The sequence below is a fragment of the Mustelus asterias genome, chromosome 23, assembly GCF_964213995.1.
Source record: "Mustelus asterias chromosome 23, sMusAst1.hap1.1, whole genome shotgun sequence".
Lineage (NCBI taxonomy): Eukaryota > Metazoa > Chordata > Chondrichthyes > Carcharhiniformes > Triakidae > Mustelus > Mustelus asterias.
In genome coordinates, this window is record NC_135823.1 from 22,776,555 (window position 1) to 22,790,320 (window position 13,766).

The window sequence follows — 13,766 nt, forward strand, 5'->3', positions numbered from 1 at the left end:
GTGCGTCAGTGGAGCAGGGTATTAATTCCAAGTTGGTGGATAGAGTGCTGATGAGACGGACTGGTTTGTCTTAAATGTTGTTGAGCTTCTTCAGAGTGGCTGGCGTCAAACTCATCCAGGCAAGTGGATCATCACTCACCTGACTTGTAGACTTTGAGTTTGTAGCCTCAGAATTTTAATCTGCTCTTGCAGCCATAGTATTCAAATGGCTAGTCCAGTTCAGCTTCTGGTCAATGGTAAGCCCCCAGAATGTTGATAATGGGGGAATTCAGTGATGGTATTGCCATTGAATGTCGAGGGGGAGATGGCTAGATTATCATGTTAGAGATGGTCATCACTTGGAACTTGTATGACATAAATATTATTTGCCATTCATCGTCCCTGACAGTTGTCCAGGTTTTGTTGAATATAGGCACAGGCTGCTTCAGTACAAGGAATCGTTTAATTATTTTGTCCATGTTTAGACCATGGCTGTAAGGAGGTTACGAGCCAAGTGGCCCCCAGTGGAATGAGTGAGGAGAAAGCAGTGCTAGTGAAGAGTTAGCAATAGGTAGAATTTTGGATAGGACATATTGGTATATGGGAGTTCAAGTTGCTGCAGCTGGAACGACCCAAATCCGAAGCTTCGCAGAAATGTAAATTTACCGACTCATATGTTCTTACTGAGGCATCACTGGTTTTGAAGGGTGCTATATAAAAGCATTTTTTCCCCCCACTGTCTTGTCAGTGCACCACGAATCAAAGGCTCTAGCAGCTGTTTGGAAGTAATCTAAATCAACTCTACAGCATTTTAGAGTTGTCATCTACCCACACCATACCAGCTCCCTTTGAACAATCCCAAACAACATGTTGATTCCGCTTTTAAGCCCTGTTCACACTTTTAAGACAAAAGAAATGATGGTCTATCAAATAGGTTAATTTGCAATGGAATGGCAAAGACAGTAACATCACAGCTTACACCAGAGGTGTGCACTATTAGAGTCACAGGTACACGCTGGCCTGGATTTTGCAGTCAGTGACATAAGAAATTTCTGCCCACTGGCTTTAAGCAGCAACTTGCTCTGGAGCCAGCATCTGATCCTGTCGTGACCAATGGGATACAGACTCCACGCATGCACACGCACCAACGCACGCACACACCCCATCCACATTCCATCCCTCCACCACCAATGAACGGTGGCAGCCGTGTGTACTATCTACAAGATGCACTGCAGGAAGTTACCAAGGTTCCTTAGGCAGCATCTGTCAAACCCATGACCACTAGAAGGACAAGAGCAGACGCCTGGGATCGCCACCACCAGGAGGTTCTCTTGCAAGTCACTCACCATCCTGACTTGAAAATATATCACCGTTCCCTCACTGTCGCTGGGTCAAAATATTGGAACTCTCTCCCTAACAGCACTCTTGGCTGTATCTACACCTCAGGGACTGCAACGGTTCATGGTGGTGGCTCACCACCACCTTCTGAAGGGCAACTAGGGATGGGCAATAAGTGCTGACCTAGCCAGCAATACCCACATCCTGTAAATGAATAAAAACCTTGTGCAGGAGCAAATATCTTGCGTCTCTGACAGCAAGTTCTGGATTTCCATGTCAACTACACAGGTCTAAAAGCCGCTGTCCAGTTTATTCCATTATAACAGAGCGATGGCTGCTTAGCTGCTATCAAAATTCAGCGCACTGCTTTTACCTTGGCAATTCTTATTTCTCAGGTTTAATCACAAACATCAGTTAAGTGTTGCTCATTAAATTAACAAATTGATCAACTTAGTTTCACATGTTCAAATTTATGCTGGGGCTGAAACATGTACTTTTTAAATAGAAGTACATTTGCCCTAAATGCAGACAGCAGAAGATGCAAATTTGACAGCATATTCAAGTGTCCAAATGTGTTTAATTCACAACTTCAACGCCAAACTGCGTCAATACACTCATTCTCATCTAGGTTTTGAGTTTTGGACCACTTAGGCAATTTAGTCTACATGAATCTCAAAAATCACTGCAAACTTTAAAAAAAAATCTTCCCTTGCCCACTCTCAATTTAAGGTGCTCTTAACACTGGGATCAATTCCAAAACAACCGGACAGTTTCCAACGTCTTAATCATGCAATTATGTTTCATGTCTCAGCCAGCAGATCCTGAGCCAGTTCCTGGCTTTATCCAACAGATCTACAAACACACTACCAGCAGAGGTCAGTGTTTAGCAATCAAGAACAGGAAACCATTCCAACTTCCTCTCTTCTTTCACCTGAGGCACTTTAGCTGACTACCTGCAGCACACCCATCACTGGCATTAGCTGCATCATCATAATCAAACCTGGGACTTTCCTGCTTTGTACAGGAGTATTCACCTCTACACTACCAGCTGAATTAACTTACATAAACCTCTGATCCATTAATTCAGACGATCAACACTAATAGATATTAATATGTATATCGTCTTTAGTTTATTAGGTGGCCTGGTAACATTTCTGCATTATATTAACTACTGCGCTATTTAATGCCCTCTTCCTACCATCACACTGGCACTGCTGCACTTTCAGCTTGCAGTTCCAAATGGTGCAGTGCATTGCTTTTGATGGCTTTGGTCCACACAATTTTGGCCACCACACTTTACAAAGGACATGAAGGCCTTGGGGAAGGTACAGAAAAACTTCACTCGAATGATTCCAGGGATGAAGGATCACACGGATGGACTGGAGAAGCTATGGTTGTTCTCCTTAGAGCAGAGAAGACCAAAAGGAAATTTGACAGAAGCGTTGAAATTAAGGGTTTGATGGAGTAAAGAAAGAGCAACTGTTTCCAGAAGCTGTTCATCAGTAACTAGGGAACACAGATTTTAAAGATGACTGGCAAAGAACATGAGACAGGAAAAACTTTTTCACACAATGGGCAGTTCAGATTTGCAGTGTGCTGCCCAATAGCGAATTGGATTAATAATGGAGAGCCACTGAATGAGGCAAATTGGGTTGCTCTTTAAAAGAGTAAAAGTTTGAACAACACCAGGTTAAAGTCCAACAGGTTTATTTGGTAGCAAATGCCATTAGCTTTCGGAACACTGCTCCTTCGTCAGATGGAGTGGATATCTGCTCATAAACAAGGCATACAGAGACACAAACTCAAGTTACAGAATACTGATTAGAATGCGAATCTTTACAGCTAATCAAGTCTTAAAGATACAGACAATGTGAATGGAGAGAGCATTAGGCACAGGTTAAAGAAATGTGTATCGTCTCCAGACAGGACAGCCAGTGAGATTCTGCAGGTCCAGGCAGGCTGTGGGGGTTACCAATAGTGTGACATGAACCCAAGATCCCGGTTGAGGCCGTCCTCATGTGTGCGGAACTTGGCTATCAGTTTCTGCTCAGCAACTCTGCGCTGTCGTGTGTCATGAAGGCCGCCTTGGACAACGCTTACCCGAAGATCAGAGGCCGAATGCCCGTGACCGCCGAAGTGCTCCCCCACAGGAAGAGAACAGTCTTGCCTGGTGATAGTCGAGCGGTGTTCATTCATCCGTTGAACACCGCTCGACAATCACCAGGCAAGAGTGTTCTCTTCCTGTGGGGGAGCACTTCAGCGGTCACGGGCATTGGGCCTCTGATCTTCGGGTAAGCGTTGTCCAAGGCGGCCTTCACAACACACGACAGCGCAGAGTCGCTGAGCATAAACTGACAGCCAAGTTCTGCACACATGAGGACGCCTCAACCGGGATCTTGGGTTCATGTCACACTATCGGTAACCCCCACAGCTTGCCTGGACCTGCAGAATCTCACTGGCTGTCCTGTCTGGAGACGATACACATTTCTTTAACCTCTGCCTAATGCTCTCTCCACTCCCATTGTCTGTATCTTTAAGACTTGATTAGCTGTAAAGATTCGCATTCTAATCAGTATTCTGTAACTTGAGTTTGTGCCTCTGTATGCCTTGTTTATGAGCAGATATCCACTCCATCTGACGAAAGAGCAGCGCTCCGAAAGCTAATGGCATTTGCTACCAAATAAACCTGCTGGACTTTAACCTGGTGTTGTTAGACTCCTTACTGTGTTTACCCCAGTCCAACGCTGGCATCTCCACATCGCTCTTTAAAAGAGCCAGTGCAAACTTGATGGACCAAATGGTTTCCTTTTGTACTGTATTATACCACACGCTGAAAAAGGTGGTACTATAGCTTTAACCAACGTTAACAACTGTCTTTGCTCAAAAAACATCCAGGTGTACAATGAAGTACTTACATACTAAATTCAGCTGTAGATTTTAATAGACAATGTTGCCACAACAAACTGGTTAATACACAGCAATAACTCTACTTTCTGCTGCTGTAGTGTCTGGAGACCACAAAGGCGGCAATCTTGACCGAGAGGAGAATGATGGTCAACAGGAAATTACTTGAGTGAATGTGGAAAGTTTAATTCAATATTAACAGACTCCTTTAATTAATATAGCAGCCAGCATCATAGAAGTTTGAAAATCAAAATAAAGTAACAAGCCTACCTTCAGTTTCTAAATAAACACTAAATTATTGGATACAGAGGGATTTGGGAATAAGTTGGGAAATTTGAAGTAGAAGATTGCTCATAATCTTACCTAAATGGCAGAGCAGACTTGTGGGAAAATCTGCTCATAAGGACTCATCCCAATGGCCTGTTATAGCTTTTTTCATAAAATACATCAGAGTACACAGCTCATTACAAAAATAGGACACTCCCTCTTGTATTAGCATCATGGACAATTCCCATAAGCAAGCTCTCATTTAATTGGTGACTTTGCACACTCAATGCTCAATAACATAGCCTTGTTTACAGGTGGAAGAGGCCGTCTTTTTTACTCTAATTTGCTTTCTGGAATTGACACAAGCTTTCTGGAGATTATAATGTTGTGCCCCTAATGCATATACTGGCCTTTGAGCTGCAGTCTTTAAAGAAAGTGGCCTGGATAGTATTCTAGTGAGACAAGACCAACATTCTAATTTTCTTTCACTGCGTGCAGTTTGTTGCATTGTGATCCTTTTAGACTGCTGCACATCCACATCACTTGAACTTCTTACAGGCAGCCTGTTTGACCTACACTATGTTCTAGACTGCTGTACACCCACGCAGCTTGGAGGGAATATTAGACGAGACATGGTTCTTAACCAAAACGTTGGTTTACGGTACGCAAATCAAATGTCATTTTCAAGCAGTAGACATGAATTTCCAACTGCCTTATTCCACAAGGGTAGCAAAATCATAACTGCTGGTAGTTTCATTTTGGACAGCAATAGAGGTGTTGCATAATAATGGAAGGATTGGCCTAGCACAGGGACAACTGGTCTGATGTGGAGTGCCATAGCATAGGGAGGAGGCAAAGGGGCGAAGTTGGTGAACCATGGCATCTTTTACATCCATAGAGCAGATGGGGCCACAATTTTATATCTCATCTGACAGTACAGCACTCTCTCACCTAAGTGCGTGCCTAGATTACGTGCTCAGTCTCAGGTCAGTGCTAAGTTTCCAAGGCATTTTAGAAAGACAAAAAGAAAGATGGATTTCAGACAGTGTACCTGTACAACCGGACCTCAACATGGTTCATCTGGCACATTTCACAGAACACTTGGACTTGCTTGTGACAAATACAAATACATGGAATCAGGCAATTCCGAGTGGTTATTATTCCCATCAAATACTTGTTATATTCCAAGGCAAGCTCTAACCAAAATTTCTGCAATAAGGCTCCTGAAAAAAACAATTGAAAGTGTGCATTAGACCAAGATGATTTGCTCTCGAACTGCAAGGGGAGTCAAACAGGAATTACTAACAGTTCCCAAGTTATTATTTAATTCATGAAATTCAAAGATGAGGGCATAGGAAAATAATATATTCCAAAGTTTCAAATACTCGGGATCTTCCCCACCTCTGATGTGCTGAAACCTATTTCATCATCCGCCTGTATATTCATTGGTTTGACAAGCTGTCTGCTTGTCATTGTTGAATAGCCGGTATTGAACACACAGGCGTTGTGTTAGGTGTCTGGGTCGCCATGGATGTGTAACTTTGCCCATTGCTACAAATATAGAGAATGCCTGCTAGTTGAACTGAAAGGTAGCCAACAGCTCCACCTAGAAAGACAAGGGCAGTAGATGCATGGGAACATCACCACTGCAAGCTCCCTGCCAAGTCACGCACAATTCTGACTTGGACTATAATTCCTTCATTCTCACCGAGTCAAAATCCTGGAACTCTCTTCCTAACAGCACTGTGGGCGTACCTACACCACATGCACACAAGGCAGCAACTCACCGACGCTTGCTCAACAGCATTCAGAGATGGGCAACAAATGCTGGCCTAGCCAAATGATGCCCACATCCCATGAAAGATTAAATTTTTTTTTAAATCACTGAGAAATTTGACAAAAAGTTCATATTGATTTAGTAAGAAACAGTTGTGTGTGGGGGAATGCATTTTTCAGAGCAAGATCCCACAATGAACTGAACGACATTAATGGCGTTAGCTAAGGAGAAATGTTGGACAGGACAGTGGGGAAACATTGACCAGGTAGCAAGTGTGGCACAGCCAGGTTACTTGTCAACATCATACAGTGAAAGCACACACTGAGCAAGAATGAAATTGTGTGGGTAAATGTAACAGAGATAGATAAGGAAGTTTGACAGGTGTAAATTAACTCAATACACAATGCAGGCTACTTCTTCCTGTTTGAAGTCTTGACAGATTGTAAAGTTTTTGAACTTATTCACTTTCACTATGCTCAGACACAGATTCAGAAGTACCACATACCATTATGTTTACCATTTTCCGCCCACTTGTATTCAGAATTGCATGGCCAACTCTGTGGGAAAAATCTAAGGGACGTTTCAGTTGGGGGGGGCTGCTGGAGATGTTGTTGACCTAGGGTGAGGGTGGAGAGAGATGGGAGTGGGGGTTCAGGGTGTTTAAAACTGGTCAAACCCCTCCCCCTACCCATTAACCCACCAGAACTTGACAACTCATTTCCTACCCTTCCCTCTCAGAGTGCTCACTCACAGTCTGTTAAAATTAGTTGTGTGCAACAAACCTAGAATTGGAGGAGCAATGTGAATGAAATACAGAAGGTTACAGGGGGAGGGGCAGAGTGATGAGAGATTTGAAAACAAGGTTGAGAATTTTGAAGTTGAGGCTTTGTTTCATTGGGGAGAAGACGCAGTGCTGAGTGCTCCCTGTCTCTGATGCCAAGGCTGGCTGTGTTTGAGACACTGGCTGCAAGCTCCAGCTCCAACTCCCACTCCATCCAGACAACTCTTTGCCTCCTGTCTAGACACCCTCCAGTCCTTCCCCAGACATTGGGGAAATGTGCATAGCAAATAGGAAGGAGTGAAGCTTGGATTAAAGAGCTGTGCAAGAAGACTGGCCCAGCAGAGCTCATTGCTCCCTGGCCAGGCTAAGACAGTTTGTTGGAATGGACAAAAAGATTTCAGAAATACCACAGTGTGAAGCAAATATCTGTGGCAGCCAAGATGTTGGGCTATGATCTGTCTTTGTGAGAATGGACTGCAGGGAGAGTTAAATAAAACTGTTCTGTCAGCTAGCAGTTTCTGACGTATTTCAAGAAACTAAATATTACAAACACTATTTCAATTTCAATTTCAGAAAAATGGTACACCTGTTTTCACACAGATATAGTGGTCGCAATTTTACTGTCCCGCCCGCCACAGAATCAGAGCGGACGACTGACAGACAATAGAAATGTCTGCTGACCTCAGGCGGGATTTTATGGCTTTGGGGCAAGCGTGGCCATAAAATCCCGCCCAATACGTCTATTCTCAATGCAACACTTGCTCGAAGGTACCATTAACTATAAGAACAATGAAAATTAAGGACACCAGTTATAAAAATACTATAGTTACAAGAGTATGTCAGATGTTGGAAATTCTATGGTAACCCGATTCCCTAAACCTTGTCCACCATCTACAAAGCACAATTCAGGAGTGTGATGGAATACTCTCCACTTGCCTGGATGAGTGCAGTTCCAACAACACTCAAGAAGCTCATCATCCAGGACAAAGTGGCCCACTTGATCAGTACTTCATCCATTAATTTAAACATTCACTGTCCTCCACCATGATCACTGAAGCATGTGTCTGCAGCGTGGAACATTCATAAAATGGCCTGCAGCAACTTGCCAAACTATCTTCAACAGCAGCTTCCAAACTAGTGATCTCTCCCACCCAGAAGGACAAGGGCAGCAGACATGGGAACACCACCTGCATTTTCCTGTCCAAGTCGCTCAGCATTCTGACTTGGAACTATATCACTGGACTTTCAATGTCACAAGGTAGGGTTAACGGACACTTTCACTGTCCCTACAGCACCATAGGTGCAGCTGGACCACGTGAATAGCAGAGGCTCACAAAGGCCTTCTCAAAAGCTCTTAGGGCAAAAAATGCTGACTATACCAATAACACTCCCATCTGGTTAACAAATCAAAAAAAACATTGCTGGTATAGTGGTTGACCTCAACACCTCTTTCAACCCTTCCACTGCCTGATCTGTCACGCTGTTTGTCTGACTTCAAGTATCAGATGAACAGAAAAGGCCTTCAATTAAATATTGGGACCAAAGCCATTGGCTTCCCTATTCCCTAGCAATCAACAGTATCCCTTTCCCTGTTCACTGTCTTCAGGTTGAACTAGATCAATTTCACCTTTGGCAATCTACCTGACCTTCAACCAAGCTTCCAGCCCCATCTGTGCTCAAATACCAAGATCACCTCTGTAACAGTGTCTTTCTCTGCCCCTCTCAGTTCATCTGCTCCTGAAACCCCCAGCCATGCCTTTACCTTCAGACCAACTGGATAGAGTGAGAATTCACTTTTTGTACCATCATATATAGAACATAGAACAGTACAGCACAGAACAGGCCCTTCGGCCCACAATGTTGTGCCGAGCTTTAGCTGAAACCAAGATCAAGCTATCCCACTCCCTATCATCCTGGTGTGCTCCATGTGCCTATCCAATAACCGCTTAAATGTTCCTAAAGTGTCTGACTCCACTATCACTGCAGGCAGTCCATTCCACACCCCAACCACTCTCTGCGTAAAGAACCTACCTCTGATATCCTTCCTATATCTCCCACCATGAACCCTATAGTTATGCCCCCTTGTAATAGCTCCATCCACCCGGGGAAATAGTCTTTGAACGTTCACTCGATCTATCCCCTTCATCATTTTATAAACCTCTATTAAGTCTCCCCTCAGCCTCCTCCGCTCCAGAGAGAACAGCCCTAGCTCCCTCAACCTTTCCTCATAAGACCTACCCTCCAAACCAGGCAGCATCCTGGTAAATCTCCTCTGCACTCTTTCCAGCGCTTTCACATCCTTCTTATAGTGAGGTGACCAGAACTGCACACAATATTCCAAATGTGGCCTCACCAAGGTCCTGTACAGTTGCAGCATAACCCCACGGCTCTTAAACTCCAACCCCCTGTTAATAAAAGCCAACACACTATAGGCCTTCTTCACAGCTCTATCCACTTGAGTGGCAACCTTCAGAGATCTGTGGATATGGACCCCAAGATCTCTCTGTTCCTCCACAGTCTTCAGAACCCTACCTTTGACCTTCTAATCCACATTTAAATTAGTCCTACCAAAATGAATCACCTCACATTTATCAGGGTTAAACTCCATTTGCCATTTTTCAGCCCAGCTTTGCATCCTATCTATGTCTCTTTGCAGCCTACAACAGCCCTCCATCTCATCCACTACTCCACCAATCTTGGTGTCATCAGCAAATGTACTGATCCACCCTTCAGCCCCCTCCTCCAAGTCATTAATAAAAATCACAGAGCAGAGGACCAAGCACCGATCCCTGTGGCACTCCGCTAGCAACCTGCCTCCAGTCTGAAAATTTTCCATCCAGCACCACCCTCTGTCTTCGATCAGATAGCCAGTTACCTATCCAATCGGCCAACTTTCCCTCTATCCCACGCCTCCTTACTTTCATCATAAGCCGACCATGGGGGACCTTATCAAACGCCTTACTAAAATCCATGTATATGACATCAACTGCCCTACCTTCATCAACACACTTAGTTACCTCCTCAAAAAATTCTATCAAATTTGTGAGGCACGACTTGCCCTTCACGAATCCGTGCTGACTATCCCGGATTAATCCGCATCTTTCTAAATGGCCGTAAATCCCAGCCCTAAGGACCTTTCCCATCAATTTACCAACCACCGAAGTAAGACTAACCGGTCTATAATTACCAGGGTCATTTCTATTCCCTTTCTTAAACAGAGGAACAACATTCGCCACTCTCCAGTCCTCTGACACCATCCCTGTGGACAGTGAGGACCCAAAGATCAAAGCCAAAGGCTCTGCAATCTCATCCCTTGCCTCCCAAAGAATCCTAGGATATATTTCATCAGGCCCAGGGGACTTATCGACCTTCAGTTTATTCAAAACTGCCAATGCATCCTCCCTCCGAACATCTATTTCCTCCAGCCTATTAGCCTGTAACACCCTCTCTCCCTCAGAAACATGGCCCCTCTCCTTGGTGAACACTGAAGAAAAGTATTCATTCATCACCTCGCCTATCTCTACTGACTCTATACACAAGTTCCCACTACTGTCCTTGACCGGCCCTAACCTCACCCTGGTCATTCTTTTATTCCTCACACAAGAGTAAAAAGCCTTGGGGTTTTCCTTGATCCGACCCGCCAAGGACTTCTCATGTCCCCTCCTAGCTCTCCTAAGCCCCTTTTTCAGCTCATTCCTTGCTAACTTGTAACCCTCAATCGAGCCACCTTGTTTCCTCATCCCTACATAAGCTTCCCTCTTCCTTTTCACAAGACATTCCACCTCTTTCGTGAACCATGGTTCCCTCACTCGGCCATTTCCTCCCTGCCTGACAGGGACATACCTATCAAGGACACCCAGTATTTGTTCCTTGAAAAAGTTCCACTTTTCATTAGTGCCTTTCCCTGACAGTTTCTGTTCCCATCTTATGCCCCCGAATTCTTGCCTAATCGCATCATAATTACCTCTCCCCCAATTGTAAACCTTGCCCTGCCGTACGGCCCTATCCCTCCCCATTGCAATAACAAAAGACACCGAATTGTGGTCACTATCTCCAAAGTGCTCTCCCACAACCAAATCTAACACTTGGCCTGGTTCATTTCCCAGTACCAAATCCAATGTGGCCTCACCTCTTGTCGGCCTATCCACATATTGTCAGGAAACCCTCCTGCACACACTACATCATGTGTGCCTTTGTTTAAAATTCAACACACTACTGTTTGCGAGATGCTTTCAAAGCACATTATTTGTCACTGTTAGACAGATTTGTTTGCCCCTATTTGTCACATTCATTGTTTTTTTATGAAGTTATTGGTTCTTGCTCTCTATCATTTTTTTAATTATGCGCTTTTATCTACGAGTATTTCAGACAGCATCACATTCTTGGACACAGAGGAAGGCTAGGTCAACACAACTCGGTTCCTATTCATGGACACAAGTTTTCAAAACACTAACAACAATATTGCTCCGCCTGCTCAGTGCTGAATCACCTCTGTCACCCTGGTGAGCGTCAGCTGGTCCCTGCACATCTGCAGCAGTATAATGGGCATGTACAGGCACTAAAGATGCTGGGGAGCAACAAGAGGAGACCTTGAAAGCCTCCTCTTACGCTGCTGGAGGAATCCAAGGCAAATAGCATCCCAGGAAACAAAACCTACATCAGGACAGGAAGGAAAACTCCAGGGCAATTCCAGAAAATCTTGGATGGGTGGTAACCCTGACAACAATATCTTTTTTTCCTTTTCTAAAAGTTTAAACTCATACAAGACCTACAAAAACTATGTTCTTGTGGGTCTTTCTAGCGCTCGGAATTGGTACTTAAATGGCTTTTTCTTTATTCCTCACAATATACGTTCCAGCAAGAGTTACTGGATAGCAGTAAGGTATGAGAATCCTAGTCTATTTTGTTCTGATCAAGGAGCATGAAAGATATCCAGAGCACTCCCACCACATCCTGGTTATGTTAAATAACTTCACCACAGGACAAATCTGGGATTTTTCTAATCTGTATAGTGCTAGACGGCACATTTGTCCATTTAGCTTTGGTGAGTCCCTAGGACTGAAGCTGCAACATTTATTGCAGTCCTCATTTATAATCTCTCTTCATATATCATTGCTTCACTCATACTTGGCACATTCACTATATATTAATAGAACACAAAATTTAAAAAAATCTCACTGCATTTACATCTGAAATAATGTGAACAGCTTTGGCCCCCTTATCAAAGATACACTGACATTGGAGGCAATCCAGTGAAGATTCACTAAGTTGATCCTGAGTATGGAGGGATTTATGAGGAGAGGTTGAGCCTGGACCCATTGGAGTTTAGAAGAATGAGGCACAACTTTACTGAGACATAAAGGTTTCATGGGGCTTGACAGCGTAGATGCTGAGAGGTTGTTTCCCCTTGGGGAAGGGTCCAGGACCAGAGGGCATAATCTCATTTGCCCATTTAAGACAGAGATGAGAAGGAATTCCTTCGAGAGTAGTGAATCTATGGAATTCTTTATCATAGAGAGCGGTAGAGGTTGAGTCGTTAAGTATGTTCAAGGTGAAGATAGACAGATTTTTAAAATCAGTAAAGGAATCAAGGGTTATGGGATAAGATTGGAATTGAGGATTATAATATCAGATCAGTCATGATCTCATTGAATGGTGGAGCAGACTCGATGGGCTAAATGGCCTGCTTTGTGCTCCGATGTCTTATGGTCTTAAGGTAAAGATTAAATGCCAAACAATCAACTTGAAATAGTTGAAATCTTAGCTCTGTTGAAGTTCATCAGTTTCTGTGGGTGTCTAATATTTATGAATTGCAACTGCTTCATCCTAATACACTTGTGCAATTAACTGCTGACTATCATCCATCAGTGTCAATGCAGATAATCTGGATGAATGCATAACTAATATACATGAAATATTACGTTGAATACAGTGCCACAGTGTCAACGCACTGGCTTGCAGAGCTCAAATTACAAAGTTACACAGTCATTAAGCTTTTGAAATGCGTTGCTCAAAAAACAGAATTGATAAGAATGTTTGCCATAACATTTACCTCCATGTCGAAGCTCTGAATCAATGTCAACCAGGTTGAAATTGAATATCGAGAGCGCACCGGTTAGTGCAACATCATGATGTGCTTTCCAGTATGCACTCTTATTGTGAGCATTGCAATGGCAAACTGAAGGAAGCTTCCAGTACTGGCACTAATATAAAGGAAAGGTGAAAAGGGAAGGATGTTACAAATTTTAAAAACACGTAACGATAAAGCATATCAACCTGAATATTTAATACAAACGTGCATTGACAGCAAGCTATTTCTGTCTAATCTACACTCAATGCAGGGGTTAAAAGCATTGATTTTCCCTGAACTTGTAAACACTCACATTTGGTGTGCATCCCAATAGAAAATCTTTTACTTCAAATTTTCTGTTTCCCTGATGCTAACTTTGATTTCTGTTTTCTCAACCACTCGCAGTATTTTACCACTGCACTCCTTAAAAGGATGCAGTGTAATTTTTGTGAAGAATACAGCCCGTAGTACCCACCTCAGAAGCAGGCTTGTCACAGATGTAACAATAGCACTGCTCACAGAAATTTGAATTGCTACCCACAGGCTCCGATATCTCATTTTCTGTGCGCCTAAAACAGAGAAAATAATTTATTTTAAATATATTGAGAATATAACTAATCAGATTCTTAAAATTGAACACTGGAGAATTG

The 13,766-nt window shown here is 43.4% G+C and overlaps 1 protein-coding gene across 2 annotated transcripts in view; it reads right to left on the reverse strand.

Moving 5' to 3' along the window:
* LOC144510568 (uncharacterized) overlaps window positions 1–13,766 on the reverse strand; it is a 63,726-nt gene that overhangs the window by 35,531 nt on the left and 14,429 nt on the right. For both annotated transcript variants that reach the window (XM_078240102.1, XM_078240104.1), the window contains exons 4-6: window positions 13,592–13,685; window positions 13,099–13,249; window positions 5,540–5,711 (exon numbers count right to left, since the gene is read on the reverse strand). In XM_078240102.1, the coding sequence (XP_078096228.1) occupies window positions 5,540–5,711; window positions 13,099–13,249; window positions 13,592–13,685 (417 nt within the window). The remainder of the gene's footprint in view (window positions 1–5,539; window positions 5,712–13,098; window positions 13,250–13,591; window positions 13,686–13,766) is intronic.